The following is a 27,543-nucleotide window of genomic DNA, read 5'->3' as shown; positions in this document are numbered from 1 at the left end:
ATTGTTTCTTTCCTTAATTTTTTTTTTCCTTTTCTTCCTTAGACAAAACCCGTTGCATTTGCAGTTCAGACAAATGTCAGCTATAGTGCAGCCCATGAAGATGATGTTCCAGTGCCAGGCATGGCCATTTCGTTTGAAGCAAAAGATTTTCTGCATGTTAAGGAAGTAAGGAAAATAATTTTAATTTCTATCAGTTTTATTTTTCACCTTGAAACATCATTTTTCATTTCTTATTATTGTGAAATAGCCTGAGTATACAGCTGCAGTTGTATAATATACACTGAATCAATGACCCTCAAGTTTTTCTGATATAAATGTACATTTTTAAAGTGGAAAGGAATCAAGGGCTTCTGGCAATAACTTCAGGGCTCCCTTGGGCTCTGTGGCCCAGATATCAGGAATTGTTACAGTAGATGATCCTTTTTTATGCTTAACCTCTACTTTTTCTTTTAAGGTTTAACCTTGACTATGTGTAGATTTTTCTGATGTCTGAAGTTTAGCCATCAGGGGAAGGTTTAATAATTTCCAGAATTCATGACTCTTCTTCTCTGCTGACAATGTCTAAACTCAGATTACGCGTGCCCTTTTTCCCCCTTGAGTGCTAAATTTCTGTAGTGAAAGGGAGAATGGCAGAAGTTGGAGCCAGTGAGGCAAGAAAGAGATATTAGGAAAATTATTTTCCTCTATGCCATATGTCTCTACCTGTCAGTTAATAACAATATAATGTGCAAATTGGAACAATTCACCCTTATGTTTAAATTTTGTTTGGACTCAACATGTATGAAATGCCTGCTATGTGGGACATTTTATTAAGTGACAGAAAGTCCCCCTACATAATATTGTGTGTGTGCACATGATATTTTTCTTGGATCTGGAGGGATTTACAATTGGAGCATTTTACATATGTCATAGTGTAACACTTTACATATGTAAATTTAACTTATCAATGCACTAAACATTATAAAGAGGTAATAAGTGCCAATTAAAAGACTATCATTTCAGTAACATAAAAGAGATATAAAATATTGGTTATATAGAAAAGACAGAAAAAGTTTTCAGAAGTAGTAGTGTGCCTAGAACCTCACGATAACAAGAAATTAGAGTAATATAAGGTCTCCTCTTGATGGATAGTGCTCAGAGGAGAATCTCTTTCTACCACGGAAAGAAAAAGAAAACAATGAATATTCTTTTTTGAAGTGTTCCAGAATAGACTTATTCAGTTGAGGAAAATGAAATTAAATTATACAGACTAAAGATAAATATTCTACCTATAGGAGATAAAGTATCAGCATCAACATAAAGAAAAATCATGTGTGAATTCTGTTAGCAAAATTTACCTTTGTGCAGTTTTACAAACACAAAATATTTCAGATAGATTCCGGTATTTATCTCACTCTTAATTCTTCTAGTTAATCTGATTATTTAAGGGAAAAATCTCTAATTCTTCCTAGTTCCTGATGGTCTTTCACTAGGAAGAGCTATTAATCTCTGAACCTAGAAAGCCTGTCCTACTCATAGTGACAACAGCAACTGTGACAGAATTCTACCCCATCGTAAAGGCAGCACCTAGCAAAAGAAGAAAGTGTAAAGCCTTTAATGGACTGCTGCACACACCAAACACATTAAACCCATGAACCTAAGGGCTTCTTGAGTTATGATATTTAAGGCATAGTTCATTGTAATTGTCACATTCTCTCTCCATTGAAAATGGTTAATGTGGAAGAAAAAGGATTCAAAGATTTGAACTTCTGATTTTAACACTTCTGATTTTGTGTTTAGAAATTTAATAATGACTGGTGGATAGGGCGACTGGTTAAAGAAGTCTGTGAAATCGGATTCATTCCAAGCCCAGTTAAACTAGAAAACATGAGGCTACAGCATGAGCAGAGAGCCAAGCAAGGGAAATTCTACTCCAGGTATGAGAAAAATGTCAAGAGTTTGTGCAAAAGTTCAGAGTATAACATCATATATATACTGTTTGTATTCTACAGTCTTATGTATTTGAAAGTAGCCGGGTGATATGGTCTATTGATAGCATAAATACTGCATTTTAAAAACTTCATCCCATTTGGTAGAGAACTAAAGTTAAATATGATCATTAATGAAAATAGCTAAGGTCACACAGTATTAAATTCCAGCTTCAGTGCAGAGGAAATCTGAAGTCCTAATCATTTGCTGAAAATACTCTGGCACAGAGCAGCCGTGGTGACTAATCCGAGTGTCTTTAGCTGCCTGCCATGGCAGGGAGATGTTTTAGAGATGACAGTCTCAGACATGATTGGCAAATAGCAGTTCTTGTCATCTGTTAGTTTCATTTTCACCTAAGAAACTCAATTTTCAGTTCTATCCACTTTTAAGTATTTAAAGAGATACTAGGTATGAAACAAGTTAAAACTGCCTTTGCAGATAGCAATTATGTGAGTTATGTAATCGGCTGGGGCTGAATAATCCTTCCTAGCAGGCTTGAGGTTATTTACCCTTCACTGGACAACTCACTAGGGGGCTGCCCAGACAGGTGGTGAATTTTAAACTGAAACCTATGCAGACAAGTCCAAGGACATACATGACAAACTTCTCCCCGCATGAAGGATGGGCTACAGGCAAGACTTTAGTTTAATCTGGACAGCTTGGTTTCTGTTTCTCTATGCTTTATGTCTTGTTTGTTCATATGATGATGCAAATTCCTTTGTCAATGATAACATTTTAAATGTCAGCAAGGATTTTTTTACCCAAGTATCAACAAATGAAATGGAATGTGTCAGTTTGGAATAGCCATCCTCATTAAGTAGCATTTACAACTGTCAAGTTCATAGCATCTTATAATTAATTCCAGGGTTAACTTTTCAGATAGAAGTATAATCTTTCTTTTAGTTCTCAGGATTCAGCCCCATCTCTAAACACAAACTTGCCTAAGTGAATAAAAACACTTCCTGCCTTTGTAGGTTTTTTCATTTGTCTCCTAACATTAAAAAAAAAAATTAAGACAGAGTCTGGAGCAGTGTTTCAAAATTCCAGTAAACTATCAAAACGGACAGAAAAGGCGATTACACTTGGATGTGGTTTACAAATTCGGCATTTTTTATACAAGTAAAAGTTAAGGACTGGCTGGGTGCTGGGGCACATACCTATAATCCCAGTGGCTTAGGAGACTAAAGCAAGAGGATCATGAGTTCAAAGCCAGTTTCAGCAAAAGCGAGGTGCTAAGTAACTCAGTGAGACCCTGTCTCTAAATAAAATACAAAATAGGGCTGGGGATGTGGTTCAGTGGTTGAGTGCCCCTGAGTTCAATTCCCGGTACCCCTCCCCATGTCCCCCCAAAAAAGTAAAGGGCAAATTTGCATCCTGGACATTTTAACTGAGGATTATCTGTCAAAATACTACACAGCTAAAATAATATTTTGACTATTAAACTGCAAAAAGAATGTAAAATAAACCCACACTTAAACTGAAATTATACTTAGTGTTTTAGAAAAAGAAAATACAATAAACTTCTGGAAGAAAATGTTTTGGTTTTGGTAATAGGTGTCCTTACATAACTGCCAGAAACTGCCTCTATAAATACTACTTCTTACTAATTTTACATACTGTCTGGTTACTTATTAAATATAAAGGAGTATCTCTTAAAAACTTAAAAAAGATGTAGAGACCCCTGGTAGTTACTTAATAGGTTTTTGATATGTCATGTTTGTTTTATATATGAAAATGCTAGAATAACAGCAATGATTCAGTTTTTTATTATTTACTGTTGCTGAGATTTCATATTAATATTCACTATAACATTAATATAGTGAATATTGCCCTTTGATTCACAGACACTGTGACGAATTCTTTCAACTAGATTCTTGCTCATGCATAATAAACATTAAGCAATGGGATCATTGTGCCCAAATTCTGTGTCCTCTTTTAAGGTATTTCTTGTCAGGCTGAGGTTGTGGCTCAGCTGTAGAGTGCTTGCCTTGTACATTTGAGACACTGGGTTCAATCCTTAGCACCACATAAAAAAATAAATAAATAAAACAAAGGTACTATGCCCATCAACAACTAAAAATATTTAAAGAAAAAGATGCTGATTGCCATCTTCATTTGTGAATTTGAGTAATATGTTATTGCCGTTCTTGTACACTGATGAAAACCATAAATGCTTTTTTATTTGGTACTGGGGATTGAACTCGGGAGCACTCAACCACTGAGCCAGGTCCCCAGCCCTATTTTGCATTTTATTTAGAGATGAGGTCTCACTGAGTTGCTCAGCACCTTGATTTTGCTGAGGCTGACTTTGAACTTGTGATCCTCCTGCCTCAGCTCCGAGCCACTGGGATTATAGACATGAGCCACCATGCGGCCAATGCTATTGTTTTAATATTAGCTCCAAAGGTTCTAAGATGCAGAAATGTATCTTCTATCAAATTTTAGAATTTGGTGGTTTTCAAGGATATGCTCTTCAGATCATTTCTAAATTAACCCAGTTTAATTCTCCATATTAACTATGCTTATGAAATATTCTGGGTACTAATTGCTGATTAAATCATAAAGTACTCTGTTTCACATTTTTTTCATGTGAAAGGTTAGCAAGCTTTAAAATTGCTTTGTTTTACTTTTATAGGTTGCCCATGAAGGCTTGAGCACTTTGAATCTTAGTATAGTAAAAATAATGAAGCTAAGACAAAGGAGCTGGAACTAAACAAGAAGAAAACATTCAACTTGGGTGTTAGCAATAATATTCTTTGTATTCACTAACTCAGAAGGCCTCCAAATTAAAAAAAAAAAAAGCAGAAGAAGTCTCTGTTGTTTAGTCACTTCTGATCTGGCTAGAGAACCTGAAGCCTGCAGAAATTATCCTAGTTTGCTTCTATTCTCTGAAGGCTTTTTAAAATAAAATCTCGGATTTGAAAATGTGAACAGAGACCATCACATAATCATTTCAAGTACTCCAGAGTCTCCACCAGGAAATTACTGTTCACATTCTTGTAAAGAAAAAGAAAAAAGAAAATACATTTTAAAGTTCAATAAAAATACAATCAAGTAGCATGTCTATTAAGCTGTATGAATGTTTTAGAATCTGAAATAAGTATCAGATTTAATATGAGTTTTTGGTTTACTTCAGTAAATCAGGAGGAAATTCTTCATCCAGTTTGGGTGACATTGTTCCTAGTTCCAGAAAATCTACACCTCCATCATCTGGTAAGTAGGTGATAAGTGCTGAATAGTATATACTGCATTTCATGCTTCCCCCAGTCTGATCTAGTTTCATGAATTCACATACACTGAATCACTCTGTCAATCCTACAAATGCTAAGATATATCAGAAATCAAAACTAACTAAATAAAAAACTAACTTGTGGAGTTAGCAAGAATCTGGAGAACTTTTTCTGGCTTCGGGTGAAAAAAAAGTGTGTCAATTTACTCTGAGTTACTATAGATGACCATAGCAATAAAGAAGTGAATGCCCGCCAACTATCACAGTATAGTGTGAGTTGTAGGGCTTCAGAATTAAATAAAAAGAGAACATAGCATTCAAACTTTAGAATAGAGTGAGGAATGGACAATTAAGTGAAGATGGAGTGATCAGCTTCTCAGAAGAAACACTAGACAGGCTCTGTGGAAGACATAGACAATGCACAGAAATATCAACAAAAACTCTGTAGGCAGAGTAACACTACTTATTTTTTCCAAAGCAATGGATTTATTCTTATAAGTGCTAAACAAAATAAAGGACAGCATTTAAAGCTGAAAATTTCAAGTAAACAAAAATAATCTTTAGTCTAAGTATGTATTTCATGGGAAATACTTAACACTGAAAATTTATGGATCCTACTTAAACTAAAAAATGTTTTTATCTGGAAATCAAATTTAAGTGTATTTTGTTTTATGTGGCAACTCTAGCATTTTGAGTAGAGCTTACATTTCTATATCAATAGAACACTCACTGTCTTAGCATGAAAGCTCATAATCAGTGCCTTGGATTTTATACGACATAACTGGGGGTCAGTAGGAATATAAGGATTGGCTGCCAGAGTGTTATAGCAAAATGATCTTGTGTGTGATTTCCAATAAGCTGGAAATGAGAAAAAAATCATAAAGAGAATTATGCATCTATAGAAAAGTAAGAAACTGTCGGCACTCTGACTACAGTGTCTTAAGAACACGATTCTTCTATTAATAATCATACCAAGTTCCTGAATGTGGACAGCTTTTAGAAACTAGAGATTTAGCAAAAACTACAGATTTCTTTTTAAGTGAGCAAAATCTGAACACAATGAGAAATTAGGATGCATATTGATTTCAAAAGCAATGAGCTTATAACTTGCAGCAATTCTAAGATGCTCAAAATGAAGTAACAGTGTGGTTGAAGGGAAGATTAAACTACTGTAGCTATTATGTGAGGCTTGTATCTTCCCTTGAGCATTAGGAAGAAGGTCTTCCCTGAATGCACAGAAGAAAGGAACCTAATCCTGCTCCACTCAAATGTGTGAAGCTGTACAGATTCCTACATAGACTCATACATTTCCTATATATGTAAAAGAATATCTCCAGGATTCCTGAGGACTGCTATTAGGCTCTTAAGATGGAAAAAAATGCTACATCACATTGTGATAAAGCCCCTCTTTTGTCGGCCAGTACAGTTCTTTCATTTCCTCTAACCAGACTGTAGCCATCTAATCATTCTAGCCATATAATGAAAACCAGTGCGTGCATTTTGGAGAATAAGTTAGTGTATATGTAAAATAAAATTTCATTTTATAGTCATATGTTTATCATTACTAAAAATAAGTTCCATGAAGAATATAATAAAATAAAGATGACTTTAAACTTCACCAAAGTTTTATACAGACACAGGACTTTGGAATAACTTCTCTGAATACCAAGAGAATAAAACATTTGACCGACTGGCTTGGAGATGTGATCAACTGTGAAATGAATAATAAGCATATCTTTTTTGTGGTAATTTTTACATCAATAGCTCAATAGATCTAAGGTAAACCTTCAGAAAATTTTAGAGGATCCAGGAACAACTACCCCAATTATCAAGTGTGGATTGGCCTATAATTTCATCTTTTTGTTTCTCAGAGGCCCTATCTATAATTCCCCTCAATCATTGCTAGACCAGGGAATATTAGCATCTGACTGAAGTAAATGTGCATGGATGTTCTCAAGGGTGTGGAAAGGAAAACTTTCTACTTCACATTTGCATAATGGGGAAGTACGCCACACACCTGCATGTGTGTAGACACATCACCCTTGAGCTCTGCTCACCTTGACCCAAGTTCTGAGATAAAACAAAATATACCTTTCAAAAAATGTTCCCAAGGCTCTGTACATAATTACATACATACATGCATATACATGTATGCACATATATAAACATAAATGCTACTAAGGAGGACTGAAAAAGCTATTTTCAAAGTATTTTTTCCAACTAAATATTAATGTTTGCCAAGGTATGGAAATACAGTTCTGAATTTAAAAAGCAGTAACATCTCTTAGTAAAAGGAGAACCATGTGAATCCAACATACTACACAGAACTGTGAAAAAAAGATTCTCTTTTTGATGTGTTCTGAAAGTGACCACTTATTCTTGAATTATCAGTGTTATAAAGAAAACCCAAATGCTTTTAGACTTAAGTTAACTAAATTCAGAACCAGTAAGTTGGAAAGTTGTCTCTTTGGGATATGGGGCCCCTGTGTTGAAATAAAGATAAATTTTAGTCCTCACTCAGGCTATGTGTGTGGGTAGCCAAATATCTGAGCACATCACAACATTTATGCATTTCCACTCTTCCTTTTAAAACAAATTCATCTGATGATCACAGCAGACAGGGTTTAGTGGGCAAAGCATAAAATTCAGTTCATGAACTTTGCCATCCCAGAGTACTATCAACTTTGACCTCCAATTGGGCACCCTTAGTTTCAGAAAGGCATTCAGAGGGAACTGTCCCTTGATTGGAGCCTTACTAAGCCAAATAAAAGGTGGAAAAAAAGAAAGAGTATGTGGAAATCTATGGCCAGAAAGGAAATGTATTTAATATTGGTTAAGACCTGTTACAGGAACAATGAAATAATGGCCCAGATCCTCTCCTTAGTCCAGAAAAGTACTAACAATAGTCTTCCTTTTTAGGATTCCAGAAAAATTATTCCTCAAAACTTTCTATTTTTCAGACTTTTCCCATGATAATCATTTAATAAGCCCCATAATGAAACATACCTATATGAGCAAAGGGTTAACCATAGTGTGCTATAAAAGCCAGGGTAGGTTCAAAGCCCTGGGCACATTTTATAATTTCTTGGCACACCACACACTGAACCTTTTAGTTACTCCATATGCATAGACAGTAAAAAGAAAGACATATTTACTAGGTAAATATGTGGAATTAGTTTAGTTTATTACTACTTTCCCTTGATAGAAGACGGTACCTGATCTATTATGCAAGCCCAAACTGGTATTTGTAACACTGTACAAACAGTGCCAGGTATTCACTCCATCACAGGTTTTTGACCTTATCAAATGAAACAGAAAAAATTAAATGAGATCCTAATTTCCAAATGGCTGAATGATCTAAAATCCTTAATAACCACAAAACTGAAAAATAACATGCCTATAAGATGATCTCCCCTTCTTTGGAAGGTTAAAAGAGACTATTGTGAGCATCAATTCAGCTTGTATGTCACAGGAATGTATATGTGTTGCAACACCAAGCAATCTGTTGTTCCAAATGGTAAATCATTCCTTCAATCTGAAAGTACTGTGGTTTTTGTTAGAGGGCTAACATGTATGATATGGTGTTTTCCCACATGGTAAGTAAATTTTCTTTTCATCTTCCTGATCTAATCTCAACCATAAAATAATTTTCTAGTGAGCTCAACTCTGTGATACCCTCCTGAATCCTGATACCAAAGACATGACCCCCTTGAAGAAGCAAAAGGAATTGAAAGTGTGTGCCCAGATTGAGAAGGACTGAACTGGAGGGCAGCATGGTATAGGGACAAGAATGGACTCACTGCAATGGGAGAACTAGGTTCTGAGTCCTGCCCTGCCGAGTTATTACTGAGAGCATAAACTCTAAGTTCAGCTTTAAAATCTTATATCAACGTCGACCCTCTTATTTTTAAGTGCTTCTATAGTTGAAAGAATTGTATCATAATTACGTGTGGAAACATTTTTATAAACGCTGAGATTATGCATCCTTTTCCCATTTGCTACTTTTTAAGAGTAGTATTTTTATGTTGAACGATTTCAAATGGAAGGATGTCAAGCAACAATCCCAAACCCTCACTGTACAGTGGAAAAGAACAGTGACCTATTATCTTAGGTCTTTGTGCCCTCCATTCTGCCTAATGGGTTATAACCAGTGGCTTCATAAGTCACCACAAGCCTTATTGTTTTTATTAGACTGATTTCATTGGGATATCATCAGATCCAGTGTTTTCCAATTAGTCTTTGATCAGGCCTTTCTGAGTGTGCACTTGCCATTCATTTTAATCCTGTCTATCCTGAATCCCTCTCTGTGCTGTTTGGATTGAGGATTTTCTATTCTCTTTCCCTCAAATGCCTGTTGCAATTGTAGTAAATCTTTTCACATGGCCCCTATTTTCCACAAAATTAGAAATATGAGGCAAATCCTGTTAAGTTTTCAATATAGTTGCCTATTATCTAAAAGCTGGGTTAAGACACTGTACAAAGTGAAGCAGAATGTTCTGTACTGTAGTTTTATATAGTCTATGTGGAGAATAGCAACATTATATCTGAAACTATAAATTAAAAACATTTCTCAAAATATTCAAGAGATCTAACATGGAATAGATTTGCTCAAGCAAACAGATATGATAAGGGTATCTTTCAGTTTTATCAGATTTGATTACATTGCGTTCTTAATGTGCTGTACCTTTAAATTTTACTTTCTTTGTGTACTGTGTTGAACACTTATTTATGATAGCTCTTTTACAGTGGTTAGTTTATTTGGTTTCATTTTATTTTCTTTATAACCTGTTTTTTCTCTCCTGTCCACCTGATGATTTTTGAATTGTTTGTCTGTATATAGCTATAGACATAGATGCTACTGGCTTAGATGCAGAAGAAAATGATATTCCAGCAAACCACCGCTCCCCTAAGCCCAGTGCAAACAGTGTAACGTCACCCCACTCCAAAGAGAAAAGAATGCCCTTCTTTAAGAAGGTAACATGAACTTCCCAGCTCCCGTTGTCCACCCGCTCAACTGCACTGCGTCACATTTCTAGTCCTGTTGACTGACTGTGTCCTTTGACAAGCCAATAACATGCATGCTCTGTTATTCTTTGTTTCTTTTCCACGCTGCTGTAGCTAAGCAGAAGCAGAAATTGGTAAGTTTACATTGACATAAGCTGTGTTTATCCTGCCACTGGCATCATTAGCATTAATTCTCACAGTTTTATTAAATACAATAATTTCTGTCCTAAGAAAAGAACCTATCAACAGCTAATTGAGTCCATGCATTTCAAACCGGCTAAATTCAGTGACCTGTTAAAATACCATTACAGTACTTATTCTTTTAAATGGAATAATATCTACCACCAAGGGAATTTGTTTCAGCATTCAAAGGATGTCCAACACTGACAACTCCATCTAATGCACCTCAATTGTGCATGCTTATTCTGTCTTTGTTTCTTTCTTTTTTCCAGAAATTCAACTGATAATCAAGCATATTAAAGCAGTTATTAGATACTGATTTATGATATCCAGATACATAGCTTGTACTAAAAAAAGATGATTCAATTTTTAATTTAGTCAGTATTTAAACTTCTAATCCACTAGGTGCAAAATCTGCAGATGAACAAGACCAGTGGAAAACTGCAGGCTTGTTTTGGCGGTTTACTGTGAGTTTTTCCTATTGTCATATATAAATACTCTCCCAATGTTCTTGCCTTCTCCATCAGTCAGATTTCAGCATCTCACCTTTTGGACAATGGGGCTGGTGGCCATGCATAGAGCCTTTGCCATTGGCCAAACGAGATGCTGCGCACTGATGCTGCTTGTCCCCTGACTGGAAATTCCAGGGAATTCCTGAGCTCTCTTTATACCAGATAGCCTGATTCCTTTCAGCATGTTTTGTAGCTTCAAGTATTATTTTTTAAAGGAACACATACCCCCAAATTTCCATTTTTCCCCTTCATTTATAAGCCACTTTCCAGAAGCTACTCTGCTGTCGTTTAGACTCATATTTCCTAATGTCACCAACCTAGCACAAACATGGGAATACTCTCTGCCCCATAGTTTCTCAATACTAAAATCTTTTCCTCTGCAAACAAGTATTTTACTCTGTAGAGGAACTCTAGGTTAATTAACTCATTGTGTAATATACTGAACCCTACACTTAGTTGTTTTTTTTTTTAAATAAATTTAGGATACCTTAAGAAGGGAAGACCTCAGAACTTAAGGCAAAACTTAAAACACCTGGATTTTTGTGTTAATACAGAAAGCCCCAACTTAATATTCATCCACTCCAGTGGGCCTATCTTTCTGGTCCTATCTTCTGATCACAGCTAAATCTTGCAGCCAAGTGACCAGCAGTGTCCACAGGTTAGGAACTTAGAACACCATCATTGGTAAACCACTCTGGACATCACAGGACAAGAACAGCCACTTAAACCATGATGCTGGCCAAGATAGTGTTTGAAGTTTGCTTACCCTTAAATTTCACAACTTTAAAAAGAGCTTATCACAAATTTTTCACTAAATGATTCAAACAAAATAGGGTAAGTAGGAAATGGAAGATAAAATAGACGTATTCTTGGCTGGGTGCAGTGACACATGCCTGTAATCCCAGCAGCTCGGGAGGCGGAGGCAGGAGAATTCCGAGTTCAAAGCCAACTTCAGCAATTTAGCAAGGTGCTAAGCAACTCAGTGAGACCCTATCTCTAATAAAATACAAAATAGGACTAGGGATGTAGCTCAGTGGTTGAGTGCCCCCGAGTTCAATCCCTGGCACCCTTCCCCCACAAAAAAGACATACTTTTTATCAATAGGGAACAAAGTACCAATATTCCATCAAATAAGGTAATTTCTGTAGCTACCTTATTAAGAAGCCAATTGATTACCAGCATGGGAACCCTTTGCTAGTTGGCAGTCACAGATTGGAGGAACGAAAGAGCTATTAAACACTGTGCCACTTTAGACTTAAAGACTTGGAAATAAAATTTCTTGGTAGCTGTTATTAAAAATGCATGCAATTTATATTCCTAATTATGATGGTGGGAAAGGTGTTCTTATACTGCATAGTTATAAGGACTTGGCTTCTAAACATTTTCAGTAATATCCCAGGTGGTATAACATAATAATTTAGTAAATATGCTTATGATGCCTTCGGCACTGGTATTCATTCTTCTTATGTTATCAAATCTGTGGTAACTTTCAACATAGAGCTCAGGAAAAAAAAAAGCCTGAGATTCAACAATAAGACTGTTTTCTGTGTTTTAGGTTGCTTTTAGAGTGGTGCTTGTGTGGCATTTGTGCTGTCACTGTATTATGTTTGTCTCTTTTTTTTCTGTTCAAAAATGTATCCTACCTTAATTGTGTCTATTAAAATTAATTTTAAGAGCTAGGTAAAATTTTAATCAGTAAAATGTGACAGCACAGTCACAGTAATATTTTTCTTCCCCTTGATCATGCTGTCTACAAATATTGGTGAAATCTCAGACAGAAACTATTGAATTTGAAATGCTTTTTAAATCATTCCCACAAGCAACTTAAATTCAAACAAAGTGAGAAACTTTATAATAAGCAATTTTAAGCAACAATAAAATGTTTTTCAATGACAGGCTGATACAAAAATTACATTTGCACATTAGTTTACCAAATTCTTAAAATACTTAAAAAGCATTGTTCTTTTGGTACATGTAATTCTTTAAGTATATATATTTTCATGAATATATATACTTAGTGGAGAAGGGTACTCCTTAACCAAAAAAGAGTTATATAGAGAAAAAATTAATATTAACTTTCCCAGTGTCTAAGGCCATATATTGCTCTCCTGCATTTCTTTTTTTTTTTTTTAAAGAGAGAGTGAGAGAGGAGAGAGAGAGAGAGAGAGAGAGAGAGAGAGAGAGAGAGAATTTTTAATATTTATTTTTCAGTTCTCGGTGGACACAACATCTTTGTTGGTATGTGGTGCTGAGGATCGAACCCGGGCCGCACACATGCCAGGCGAGCGCGCTACCGCTTGAGCCACGTCCCCAGCCCTCTTTTTTTTATTAAAAAGATTATTTCTGGATCAATTTAATATTTTCTGTTATTAAAATAATACAATATACAAATACTATCAAACAAATCAGTCTTAATGTAATCAAATTAGGTAATATATAATTATTTTGAAAAAACTGTATTTGAAGAAAGCTGAAAAATGTTGATAGTTTTAGAAATTACAACAAAATTTATCTGTTCCCCTGCACTTCCAGAAAAGAAACAAATTCCTGCAGAAAAACATGAATTAGTTATGTAATAGAAACACTAACTAAACTACATTTGAGAAGTATATTAGATATGCAAGTTGATAATTAATCTTTGGAGGGCACTGAAGCACTGTCGAATGTTATTACACATTAATCATCTTCTGAGACACAAATCTTACATTTATGTTTTTAAATGCCAACATATAAAAACTAAAAATCCAAAAGCATTAATTATTAACCTGGAAACAGTGCTCATAATTACTGTTTACTGGAATATACATTCATGCCAACTTAAATGCTCACAAAACAGAATTTTCAAGTATTTGGTAATGAGATTCACAATGTTTTGAAATTAGGCTTTATGCAGGTAAGACAAACATCTAAGATACAAAGAAAATAGAATCTTTCTTTTTTCCATAATTAACCATGATCATCTCAATTCTTCAAAAAACTCAAATGCATTTGAAAAGCAATATTAACTTCCAGTCAAGCCTATGGCACCTATTCTGCATGAGGCATGTTTCTGTTTGTTCTACAACTAGTTTTTTGTTCAAAAGTGGCACTTTATGCTTTTGGAACTATTATGATAATAGCATTTCTTGAGATGAGCAAGAAAATCTCTGCACTATTCAGTAACGTGAAATTCAGGAAAATAAACCCACCAACCTTTGATTGGGTTTATTTAGAAAAGAGGCAAGTAGAAAAAAATTTAAATGTCTGGAAAACCAGTGCCTCATATTAGAGTTCAGCAAAGTTATTTTATTAGATGCAAAATCCTATGTTTCCCCTGTCTGTGAAACATCTAAATGCATGTCCTCTCTCTGCAGACAGAGCACACTCCTCCTTATGATGTTGTACCTTCCATGCGGCCAGTGGTCCTAGTGGGCCCCTCTCTGAAGGGTTATGAGGTGAGTAGCAGCCTTTGCCTCGGTAGCACACTTGACCTTCTCATGTTAAACTGCTTTGTGATTCTACCTCCCACTTTAAACTATGGAGTTTGAACTTAAAGAGCCCAGAGCAGCAAAGCATGTTGTTTTTTTCAAGTTGTGGTATATGTTGTTTGGTGTGTTCTCGTGGTTGTTGCTTAGGATATTTCTGCTAGCTACAGTTTCCTGAGTCCAGGAAATCATATTAAATGGAGAGTAACTGAAACCATTTGCAGTCTAATTTATTGTCACTAAAGTATCAGGATAAGTTTGGGGAACTCTTTTGAATTATCTTTGCATTGGAACTTAGAAACAGAAAAATATCGTAACCTCACATGCTTCTTTTCCCAAATACAAAGTTAAGGTAATTTTAAGAGTTCTTTTCATTTTTTCCTTTTTTGTATTTTATTTTTCTTAAATTATTTATTTATTCTAATTGGTTACATGATGGCAGAATGCAATTCATTTCATATTACACCTGTAGAGCACAATTTTTCAAGTTACTGACTGTACACAAAGTATTTTCATACCATTTGTGTCTTCATACATGTACTAAGGGGAATGATGTCTAACTCATCCCACCATTATTCCTACCCCCATGTCCCCTCCGCACTATCTAAAGTTCCTCCATTCCTCCCATGCTGCCCAGCCATCACCATTATGAGTCAGCATGCTCATATCAAAGAAAACATTCAGCCTTTGGTTTTGGGGGATTGGCTTGCTTTACTTAGCATTATGTTCTCCAACTTCATCTATTTACCTGCAAATGCCATGATTTTATTCTCTTTTAATGCTGAGTAATGTTCCAGTGTGTGTGTGTGTGTGTGTGTGTATACACACACACACACCAAAGTTTTCCTGTCCATTCATCTACTGAAGAGCATCTAGGTTGGTTCCATAATGTAGCTATTGTGAATTGTGCTGCTATAAACATTGATATGGCTATAAAAATTGTTTTATCAAAGTAGTAATATTTTATCATAATTTATTGCTTTCTCACAGGTCACAGATATGATGCAAAAAGCATTGTTTGATTTTTTAAAACACAGATTTGAAGGGCGGTGAGTATTTCAGAATATTGGCCTTTGTGGATTTTTGATTTCATGATAACCAAACAGTGGTAGGACAGGCATATGATCTCAAGGGTAAACTGCCCACTAATATCTATATGATGACAGAAATAAGTTTTGTTCAAAGTTGAATCAGAATCAATAAATATTTGTCATGTTTCTTTTCTACATCTGCAATCCTGGAAAATCTAGTTCCTGTACTTACATTTATAAGCTGAACTTGGTCATGGCCTTCAGTTTTAGATCAACCAGCTCTCATATCACTGCCCAGACATCATAAATAAATATTCCTTTCAATTCACTTTCCTATTCTTCCCAAAGACTTTTCAGCATCTCTTCTTAAACTTTCTCATGTCAATCTCCTTTTATGAACTTGCATCCTATATCACTGAGAAAATGGGGGCAAATAGAGGAGAACATCCAGTAGGTCTCATCACACCTATCCCAGCTTGTAAATCTACCAGAATGTTCTGCTTAGTGTTAAGATACATTCTAGCAATGGCTAACCCACCTCACAATCACTTGATCATTAGATCCCATTCAAACTATCTAGATAAAAAACTATCACTCCTTCCCCATCTCTGCATCAGTATTTGCTGTTCCAACGGAAACTCCATACACATAAAAAAATGCATTTTCTCCTCATATTTGACTTCATATTCCCCTCAAACTGTCTCTTTTCTTCATATCTTTATAGCAAGTCTTATTTAAAGACTTGTGTATATTTTACTTGCTCTCCTTTTTTCTCTCACATCTATTCCAGTTATGCTGTCACAAGAACTAGTCAAGATCAAGAGTGATCTGCACACTGCTAAATCTAGAGGTGAATTCTTACCCCTTATGTTACTTAACCACAAGCAACAGATGACATGGTGGACCATTTTGTCCTCTTTGAAATAGTTTTCTTGGTTTCTGGAACCACATTTCTGGTTTTCCTTCTATTGCCCTAGCTACTCCTTTGTCGATTCTTCCTCATCAGCTAGACATCTTGGAGAGCCCAGGGCTAAACCCTTTGGACTTTTCTCTCTTCCAAATACATTCACTCCTTTTAAAGATCATTTCATTCTTTGCTGATATTTCTCTGAATTCCAGGCACAAATACCAAACTGCCTATTCAGCATCACCACTAAGATGTCTACTGGAATTCTCAAACTCAACCTCCAAACCCCCCAAACCTCCCCGTCTTCCTAACCTGATTTAATAACTTCTTCATCTTTCATTCCCCAAACCCTTCAGCCCCACATCACTGAATTATCCTCAACTGTTCTTTTTTACATCTTCCATCCAAAGGCTGTTGTCTGTATCCTCAAAATACATCCATCTCTAACTACTTCTCATACCTCTTCTACTCTCTATTAGCCTTTTGGTCTGAACACTATCGTATTTTCCCTAGATTTGTCTTAGTGCTTTTTTTTTAATGCTCCCTTAAAGTCTGCTCTCAGTTCAGCAGCCAGAATGTCCCTGTTAACTGTGGGCTGGAGCTCACCATTCTTCCATTCGTGACTTTTCACTCGGATTGAAAACCAAAGTCCTTTCTGTGGCCTGTATGACCTCTGGGATCTAACCCTGCACACACCCTTTATTTTCATCTTTCACTACACTCCCGCTTGCTCATTCTGCTTCAGCCACTCATTTCCTCACTGCTATGTCCCCAGACAGCTCAGATCCATGTCCACATCAGTGTATATGCACTTTGTAGTTCCCTCTGATAGGAACACTTTTTCCTCAAATATTCTCCTTGGTAACATGTGCATATGTACACACACACTCTTTACCTTCTCTGTTTATGTATTTTACCTATATATTGTTATCAGCCTTCTCTGACTAGGAAAAACTCCAGGAGGATAAGGGTTCTTAAAGTTTTGTGAACTGTGGTACCTAAAATGCTACTTGACATGAACAATGAATGGATTAATGCTGATTCAATGTCTGCTGTGTACTCTGTGCTAAAGAAATGCAGAAATGTTGAAGCTACTGTCTTTATGAAGGACTCATATGAATACCATAAGTTGAAACGTCTAGCAGTAAAACAGTACACTGATGAAGGGGCACCTCAGTATGTGTAGCACAAGGTATAGGTAGCATAGGAGCAATTAATACAGATTTAGTGATGTCCCCAGATAGTATGGGGTTTTAAATGGACCTACAATCTTACCAGTTGAACCAGGAGGAAGAGGAGAAGGGCATGTCTAGTAGAGTGTGCAGGTAGCAGGGTATGATGTACTGTATGTGAAGTAAGCCACCTAGAGGTATTCAAGGACCTATGCAGGGAATGATTAGTAACAAAGCAAGAAGCTGTATCTAGTATGGCACACCAGTAAGCTTGGACTCAATCCATTACCTTTCCTCCCCTTCCCTTCCCTTCAATAAAGCCAATGTTGTGTATTTTTTTAAATTGAACAAATTATGTATAATTATAAAGCATCAATCTCATTCCCTAATACCTTCCTTTTTCCTCCCTCTTCTCTCCCTGATCCACTTGATCTCGTCTTATATATAAACTCATTGTAGCATGTTTTTACATTTCATTCCCTAGGACTTCCCTATATACTCTCCTCCTCCCTTCCTATACGCAATATTGAGTCTCCTTCCTATTTGGGGAGCTCTTTTTGTTTTTGCTACCCCTTCCCTACTTTCCACATATAAAATTCAACCCTCAACTTTTAGTCTGGGTTATTTCACTTATAGCACGATATTCCCCAGTTCCTTCCTTTTATTAGCAAATCACATAATTTCATTCTTCTTTATGACTGAGTAAAACTCCAGGTGTGGGGTATGTGTTTCATATTTGCTTTGTCCATTAGTCTGTTTATGGATATCTAGGCTTGGTTCTACAACTTGACTGTTATGAATTGAGCTGCAATAAACATTGATACGCATATATCACTACAGTATGCTGATTTTAGTGTTTTGGGATATACATACACCAATAGTGGGACAGCAGGGTCATACACGAATTCTATTCCTAGCCTTTTGAGGAATCCCCATACTGCTTTCCAGAGTGGTTGCACTAATTTACAGCCCCTCCAACAATATATAAGTGTATCTTTACCCCCACATCCTCACCAGCAATTGTTGTTATTTGTGTTCTTGGTCATTGCCATTCTAACTGGAGTGATATGAAATATCAGTATAATTTTGATTTGCATTTCCCTCATTGCTAGGGCTGTTGAACATGTTTTCATGTTTGTCAGTTATTTGCATTTTTTCTTTTGAGAAGTGACTGTTTATTCTTTTGTCTATTTTTGATTGAGTTATTTGCCTTTTGGTGTTGAGCTCATTACATATTCTGGATATTAATCCTCCCTTGGAAAAGCTTTCAAAGATTTTCTCCCATTCTGTAGGTTCTCTTCATGTTCTTTTCCTTTTCTGTGCAGAAGATTTTTCATTTGATGCCATCGCACTTATTTCTGGTTTTTATTCTTAAGCTTATTAAGGAAGTCACTACCTGTGCCAATATGTTGGAATGTTGACCCTATGTTTTCTTCTAGCAGTTATACTGTTTCTGGTGGAATTCCCAGGTCTTTGATCCACTTTGAGTTATTATGCAGGGTGAAAAGAATGGAATCTAATTTCATTCTTGTTCATAAGGAAATCAGTTCCTCCAGCACTGTTTGTCTAAAAGGTGATCTTTTCTCCAAGGTATGTTTTTGACAGCTTTGTTAGGGATCAGATGACTGTGTCCCTGTGGATTTCTCTGCACATTCTAGTCATTGTTCCTCATCTAGTTTTATGCCAATATCATGCTATTTGTTACTTCAGCTTTGTAGTACAAGTTGAGATCAGGTATTGTGATGCCTCTGCAGCCTAAGCAAGTCTTTATTGAGTATATTCCATGTACCAAGAATTATGAGGTGTCAAAGCAGACAAGGGCTTTAATTTCATGAAGTTGACTTAGACAGCCTTGAATCAATGGGTAGCATAGTAAAGTTTAAGTTAGCTCCTGAAATATCAAAGACATGATAGGAGTCCAAAATTTAAGAATAGATTATAGGGGACTTGGGAACATGCTGGACTAGTACATATTTCTCCATTCTAAATAAGATAAATTTGCTGCCTCTTTGCCACACTCCTTTCTCTGATCCTAATAATATAAGTACAAAAGACAGTTTTTAGTGTTCTAATAAATTTCTTAATATTTTCTAGATCATACTTATTCCTCCTATCATTCTAATTTACATTGACCTTTAAGGCAGGGGTGTGCTAGGGATTAAAGCTAGGGCCTCACAATGCTAGGAAAGTGCTTAAGCTACATCCTCAGCCCTTATATTGGTTTTTGACAGGAAAGGCAAGAGTAGGGAGGGAAATTTTTATGGCTGGACAGATATTAATAAGCGTCAAGCAAAGATCTAAAAGGAATTGAAACTAGTTTTCCTCTAAATACAAAAAATATATATATTCTTTTCTACCTACATCAATACTAATTAGATGTTTATTGTTCCATTTAGTAAGTGCCAGGAAATGGCTTTTGGTTTGGCCTGGGACTGTCAGGCACTGGCCAAGTTTAAAAGGCATACATCTAATCTGCCCAATTGTTTCTTTATTCTCAGTTCTGTCATTTTTCACAATTTGGAATTGTCTACATGAACATGCACACCTAAAATATTCTGCTAAAATAGAAACTGTACTGTCATGGATATGTTAACTCACTGCCCTCTCCTAAAATGGAATGGAATTTATTGACTTACCACTTCTAAGTAACCCTTACTATGATTTGGATTGGAAGGTGAATTCCAGTCAGGATGCGTATCTAGGAACCATGTTCTATGGTATCATTCAGATTGATTTCATTTAGGAAACAAAATATCTGAATGTTGGATCATCTACTGATTCTCACCAGAAGTAACTTCCATATGGCTTTACTAATGGACCTGCCTTGGGCCATCTTGAGTCATAGAGCTGGAGTTCACTACCAATTAAAGATCCACAAAGGAAGTAACAAAAGTCCATAGGTATAATTTCAAAAGATATAATGTTTTTGGCAAGGCAAGACAACGGTAGAAAGTAGAAAATCATCAGAAGGTGCCAGCTATATGTGTATCCATTATATTGTAAAAGGGAAAAAATGGATTATTCCTTTAGGCCCACAAGAGAGAAAATAAAGGTTCTAGGTATTTGGGAATTCTTTTTCTGTTCTGAAACCTAGTTAATTTAATTTGTTAATAAACCTAGTTAATTTAACAGCTCTGGAGAATTGTTGGAATCACTCTTCCAGTTATTAGTGTTTTGTGTGTCAGGTCAAAAAAGACATGATAAATCATCCTCTTTTTGTTGTGTACAATAGAATAGCCCCTAACCAACTGTGTCATGCCAACAAAATAATCTCCAGATTCACCTTGTAGGACAATGAAAGGTAAATTAACAAAATCATGAACAATAAGGAAAGCTACCATTTGGGACAAATTGTTTTCTCCACCAGTGACTTTTAAAATGTCAGATATCAGTACTGAAGTGTTAGGAATGTGTACTGAATTGCTATAAAGATACTGTATACCAGTGCCAGAATCTTGTGTGAGTAAACCTTATTGGAAACCAATAATCCTGGGAAACACTGTATCACTTTTTTCTGGTGTAAGTAAACATCTTCAAAACAGGTTTGGATACCTATCAGAATCACGTTAAGAAAACTCAAGGGGCCTTTTGCCACTTTTGTCTATTTAATATCAAATCTCTGGGGGCAGGTTGTGAGATTTCTAACTGTAGAAGTATATATAGTGATTCTGACATACCATGAGAATTGAGACTCACTGCTCTAAAATGATTTGTTCCTATGAATTTTGCTATTTAGATCTTCAAGGTCTGCTGCTTGGCAGACAATGCCCAAATCATGACTGTTAAGAACTCAGATAGTGGCCTGTCTCATGTAGCATATGCAGATAACCACATAAGCAGGTCAATAGAAGCCTAGCTGAGCAGTGTCATGTTTCCCCAGGATGTCACCATCACAGGGCAGCTGCTTCCCCATAAGTTTGCAGAGCTCTTTCAAGGCATATAACTAGAGCTCTGGTCATCAGCAGTGCTCAGGTCTCAAACAGCTGTTAATAATCAAGTGCCTAATACTTTAGGTACTCACTCTTATTTCTGTTAGGAATCCCCATCCCATAATAATATACCAGGTCACTCCCTCCCTCCCTCAGGTCTCCAACAAATGTCCCCTTACCTGAAAGATCATCTCTGAACATTTAATTAAACCTTTCACAGCATTCCCATCTTCATCCTCACTATTCTGCATTTCCAGCGGCACTTATCATGACCCGACATCAGGTATCTGTTTGCTTCTCTCCATTCTCTGCCTCTTCTGTAAGAATGTAAGTTCCATAACAGCACCTAGAACAATGATCGACACATAATTGGTACTCCATAAATATGGATGAAAGTAATGACTATCTTTGCACTATGCAGGTGTTTAAAATAAAGGAGTCCTATTACATGCATACAGCTGAAAATTCCCTTTACATTCCACACCAATCCCCAAGTAAATAGGAATTTTAAAGTAATCATTGAGCACTGGTTCTTCCTACCTCTAGCCTGATTTCACTTGTGAATGCATTCTGAAATAATAAATTATTTTTTAAATTTATGGGTTTATTATTGGGTTTTTGTTTTTCTTGTTCTTGTGGTGCTAGGACTTAAACCTCACACACACTAGGTACGTACTGTACCGCTGAGCTACAATCCCAGGCTTACTTGTGCTTTTTAATGCTCAAATTTTCATCAAAGCACAAAAATTTTAAAAATCAAGCAGACTTACAACAATGAAGATGAATCTCAAATCTGTTAGGTAAAGAAGCTCAACTTGAAAAGTTAAATATATGTTTCTATTTATATGATATTCTGGAAAAGTCAAAACCATATGGAGACAGTTACTAGTTTTATGGTTGCCAGAGTGGAACAGGAGGAAGGATTCTCTACAGAGGGGCAGCATAAGGGAATGGTGGAGTCATGAGATAATTCTGTGTCATGAATGCACTGGTGGGTGAAGAATTCTATGAATTGGTAAAAACTCATGAAACTGTATACCCAAAATGTCAAAAAAAATCTTTTTAAAAATATGTCTATTTTTTTAGTTGTAGTTGGACACAGTACTTTTATTCTATTTATTTATTTTTATGTGGTGCTGAGTATTGAACTTAGCACTTCGCACATACGAAGAGAGCACTCTACCACTGAGCCACAACCCCAGCCCTAAAAATGTATATAATCAACCTTCCCATTTAACTGTTGACTTAAATGGTCAGGGCTTTCTGACTAGAATAGCTTTCCTTCAGAATTTTGAAAGCCTTTGCTCCATTAACTTCTGGTTTCCATTGTTGTTCTTAAGAAATACAAAGCACTTCAACTCCTGTCCTGTTTTTCTTCTGGAAACTTTTAGTTTTCTCTTTGTCCCATAAATATTATGAAATTTATAAATTTTAGTGTATATCTTTTAATCACTACACTAGATTATTATATCTTTATTTCTAACCACTTCACCCAAGCAGTCATTGCATGAGCTGATGTACATTTGTGTCCCCTACGATCATGCTATTGAGATTTTATTAGCAAGCTGAACCACATGAAAGGTACCTATTACAAACTGTCCCCATAACAAGAAACGGTCCTGCAACATTCCTGGTTTATAAGGGCAGTTATCTATTAGAAGAAGCACTCAAAAATCTAAGCTATCACCAAACATCTAAAAATCTACTTGAGTAGCTGGGGATAAAGCTCAGTTGGTAGAGTGCTTGCCTTGCATGCATGAGGCCCTGGATTCGATCCCCAGCACCATAAAACAAACAAAAGACCTACTTGCACTCCAAGAAAATTGCATTCAGCTCATCTACTACTCTATGATCTTTCCAAAGATTCTAAAACCATCTGTGATGATGAAAATATCCATGCTGCCTAGTATGGTAGCCTAGCTGCAGGGCACTTAAAATATAGCTATTATGAATAAGCAACTGAATTTTTAAAAGTTTGATTTTAATAATTAGCCAGAAGCTGCTAGACTGCATAGGCCTATAAAGTATAACTTGTAGTTTTCACTGCAATTATTGGAAGATCAATTCTATAAGACTCCTTTAAGCCAGCAAACTTGGTTCTATGAATACCTTTGATTCCTCTTATGCATCTGCATTCATACCAGAAGATTCCTAGAAATAATTTTAACTGGCATATTATTCCAGAAAAGCAAGTCATTAATCATCTGGCCTCACAGTGTTATAAATAGAGACCTCTTATTTACCTGAACTTCTTTAAGGAACCAGGGCTCAACATAATAGCTTTAAAATAATATTTGGTGACATACTGCTCACAATAAGGTCTTGCTAAAAGAAAAAAAATACACATTGGACTTCCAAATTAAATAGTTTGTAAGAAACAGATGCATATAAATTATCTCAGTGTAATACAGTTAGGAAAATTTTTACTCTCAGTGCCTTACAGAATAAGTGACGAGGAAAAGATTTATGCAAACCTAAGAGATCTGTGAACTATGATGTATAGATTTAATTTGAATCCTGATTTAGTCAAGTAGTAATTATAATGCACAAATGAAGAAACTCAGCAAATTATGTTTGAGATTTGCTTCTAAATAATCTAGGGATGGTTGTTGATGGAAGAAGAGGCAGGACTATAAATGAAACAGGAATAGTGTCTTTTGTTTTGCAGCTACTTGAGAAAAGTGTTCCTGGCATACTAAATACCACATCCATCATTCTGCTAAAATGTCACTTCCTCAGTGAGGCCTTCACACTATAAAATTATACCTTCCTTCTCAGCTTAACTCTACTCCCTGGCCTGGTACTACTTCAGGACTCATTATCCATTGACTAATGAATGGTCTGTAAGTTTTTGGCCTTATCTCTCCCATGAGACAAAAATCCCTAAGACCAAGAACTTTGTATCCTTCTATGTCTCTGGCACTTAGAATAATGCCTATCACATGGTTGGTTCTCAAGTATTTATTAAATGAATGGACACAAATCTCTACATGGTTTTCTAATACCTTAAGCTCCAAGCTCCTTAATATTTTACCTTTACCTCTTTCTGGTGTCACCTTCCACCTGCCTCTTCTTTCAATGATACACTTCAGCCACAGTGAAACATGGTTTTTTTAAAAAATTTTTTTAGTTGTTGATGGACCTTTATTTCTTTATATGCGATGCTGAGAATTGAACCCAGTGTCTCACACATATTAGGCAAGCCCTCTACCACTGATGTACTTTTTTCTTGACTAAAGTACCATGCATGCTTCAAGTCTCAGCTCAGACCAGCTTCTTAGAAAACCTTCCATTATGGTTTTTGTCCTCTACTCTATTGAGCTCTTATGTTTTTCTTATTGCCATTAAGCTCTTAGGAGGAAGGGCTTTATTTAATTCATCTTTTTATTTGACTCTTCAACATTGTATTGAGTTAGATACCATTTAAAAATAATGTGTACACAATAGTTTTAGAGATCGATGACAATCTAAATGCATCTCATTAATTCAATAGTAAGTCTAATTAGTTAACTATCAGTTGAATCTATGAAATGATCATTTTATAACAATTCCTGTGAGCACTCAATATTGAGAGTAGTTGTCAGATAAGGACTCATCAGTGAAGAATTGTTTGGTAAGGGATAAAACAGTTTTATAAAGTACCATAACTAACCTTTGATTTCTAGTAGTTTTTCTACTTACATAATCTTACATCAGACTAAACTAAAAACTTCTCTGTTAAAAGCTAGCATCTCAAAGAATTTATTTAATATATAAATGAAAAAGAACTAAAGGTTAAGTATCACACAACCCTTGGAAAATTTACTTTATAAAAATATAAACCCAACAATCTAGTAAGTTAAATGTGTAACAGTGATTAAGCACATATTTCAAAGAGAAGAAATAGTTGGGAAAGGTCTGAATTTAATCAGTATAGGTTAATAAGCAATTTTCAGAACTACTCTGTGAACAAATTAACCAAGACCCTATACTATTTTTACAAATAAAACAGATATTGGTATCAATGGAGAATAGCCCTGAATTTACTTCCTCATTCTCATCATGTATACAAATTACATTATTCTGAATATGATTTCATTATTGATAATTCAAATTCTCAGCTCCTATTAGTGAAAACAAACCACAACCAAAACATCAGTACTGATAGCATGTGGAATTTTTAACTTGAAACTGTAACAAATCTTTCCACACAATAAAATGAAGATTGTACCACTAGCTACTGACAACACATGCCCCTTTGTTTGTGCAGTACGTGGAAGCATCACCCTGGGCAAGTTCCTTAATTGCTCTTGTCTCAGTGGACTTGGAATGATAAGGGCAAGTGAACATATCTTCCCTGCCCCCCCCCCGGAAATTTGTGCAGGCATGTCCCATTTGAGCACTTCATAATTTTTTATTAATCCACTCACATGTACTCCAACAGAGGCAGTTATGTGTATACCCACATTTAGAAAAACCTCAGACCTGCACTGGAACTACAATATATAAAAACTTTCTCCCTCCTTCATTTATTCATTAAAATAAAAAAAAAAGTATGTGTGCTTTTCCACACACAACAAAGTCCAGCTTAGTGTCACTAATAAGGTTTGTAACTATATTATCAAAGGAATTAATACCTAGGTCAAACATTTCAGATACGTAAAAAGAACTACACCTGAATGGCCTTGCATCTTAGTTCTTTACACACTCACCTTGGTTAATGTCTGCATGTTCCCTTTACTGCCAGGGTTCTCAAGGTGATCAGAGGACTGATCGCTCAGCTCCTGCCCGTTCTGCTTCCCAAGCTGAAGAAGAACCTTGTTTGGAACCAGTCAAGAAATCCCAGCATCGCTCCTCCTCCTCTGCCACACACCATAATCATCGCAGTGGTACGAGTCGAGGGCTCTCCAGGCAAGAGACTTTTGACTCTGAAACCCAGGAGAGTCGAGACTCTGCCTATGTGGAGCCAAAGGAAGATTATTCCCATGAACATGTGGACCACTATGCCCCACATCGTGACCATAACCACAGAGATGAGACCCATGGGAGCAGTGACCACAGACATAGGGAGTCTCGGCACCGGTCGAGGGACATAGACCGAGAGCAGGACCACAATGAGTGCAACAAACAACGAAGCCATCATAAATCCAAGGATCGCTACTGTGACAAGGATGGAGAAGTAATATCCAAAAAGCGAAATGATGCCGGGGAGTGGAATAGGGATGTTTACATCCGCCAATGACTTTTGCCCTTTGTCTCCCCCTCCCTCAAGTCCCCTCAAACAATCTTTGGGGTCTACATTGCAATCACATGTGATCTGTCTTGTATATTTTGTATTGCTGTTGCTTAAATAGCAATAGCATGAAATAGAGTATTAATATCCATTATTTTATTTTGGAAGTGCTATATAAACTGGCCTGGTACAGCAGTTCTCTGGTTGTATACTAGACTCTTCAAAACCTGTTTGAGGTAGCTGCCACATGAACAAAATCTTTTGCCGTCCAGACAACGTTGGTGTTTTAAGAAATGTAGTTGATGTACATCCAGCAAGCCAGATTCAGCACAGATTAAAAAGTGGAATTTCTTGGTTCTCCAGATTTTTAACACCCAGATACCTGATGGGCATATTCATTCATTCATGAACCACTGTTTCTTGCTTGTACCTCTGGCTGACTAAATTTGGGGACAGATTCAGTCTTGCCTTATACAAAGGGGATCATAAAGTTAGATTCTATTTTCTATGTACTAGTACTGTGTACTGTATAGACAGTTTGTAAATGTTATTTCTGCAAACACCTTATTATATATAATATATATATATCAGTTTGATCACACTATTTTAGAGTCTTAATGCCAAGTCAGCAGATTTGCTTTATGAATTACAGGGATCAGAAATGCCCACATTCAGGAAATTTGTAATAATGTTGTCTAGACACCTCTCCCCATTCTAAAAAAAAGTCTGTATATAATGTAAATATGTGTGATTGCTTGACTTAAAAAGGTTTGATTTCTGAATGTTCTACCATCCTTTTAAGTTTATAATTTTAATCATAAATTATGGTAAATATAACCAAACTCCAGAGATTGTTCTACTCCATACAGTTCACCCAGATTGTGACAAACACATACTTAGGAGCTAGTCACGGCACTGGAGTATATGAGCCGGAA

At 36.1% G+C, this 27,543-nt stretch overlaps 1 protein-coding gene across 1 annotated transcript; it reads left to right on the top strand.

Annotated features, from left to right (window-relative positions):
• Positions 1–27,301, top strand: LOC308635271 (voltage-dependent L-type calcium channel subunit beta-2-like). Its single transcript, XM_081269632.1, has 8 exons — positions 1–165; positions 1,780–1,916; positions 5,105–5,181; positions 10,038–10,171; positions 14,247–14,327; positions 15,348–15,406; positions 18,907–19,057; positions 26,072–27,301. The coding sequence occupies exons 1-8, from the start codon at positions 121–123 to the stop codon at positions 26,615–26,617; spliced, it is 1,230 nt and encodes a 409-aa protein (XP_081125758.1). The 5' UTR covers positions 1–120; the 3' UTR covers positions 26,618–27,301.
• The last annotated feature ends 242 nt before the right edge of the window (positions 27,302–27,543 follow it).

The sequence above is a fragment of the Spermophilus citellus genome, assembly GCF_964194105.1.
Source record: "Spermophilus citellus genome assembly, chromosome: 16".
In the NCBI taxonomy this organism is placed as follows: Eukaryota; Metazoa; Chordata; class Mammalia; order Rodentia; family Sciuridae; genus Spermophilus; species Spermophilus citellus.
Note: the sequence above shows the minus strand (reverse complement) of the source record. Positions and strands in the feature narration are given on the sequence as shown.

What these genes read in the sequence shown, in the direction of transcription:
- LOC308635271 (XM_081269632.1), top strand. Translation starts at nt 121, where the DNA reads ATGGCCATTTCGTTTGAAGCAAAAGATTTTCTGCATGTTAAGGAA. An exon ending in ATTTTCTGCATGTTAAGGAA is followed by an intron (nt 166 to 1,779) that starts GTAAGGAAAATA and finishes TTTTGTGTTTAG; the next exon opens with AAATTTAATAATGACTGGTG. An exon ending in GAATGCCCTTCTTTAAGAAG is followed by an intron (nt 10,172 to 14,246) that starts GTAACATGAACT and finishes CTCTCTCTGCAG; the next exon opens with ACAGAGCACACTCCTCCTTA.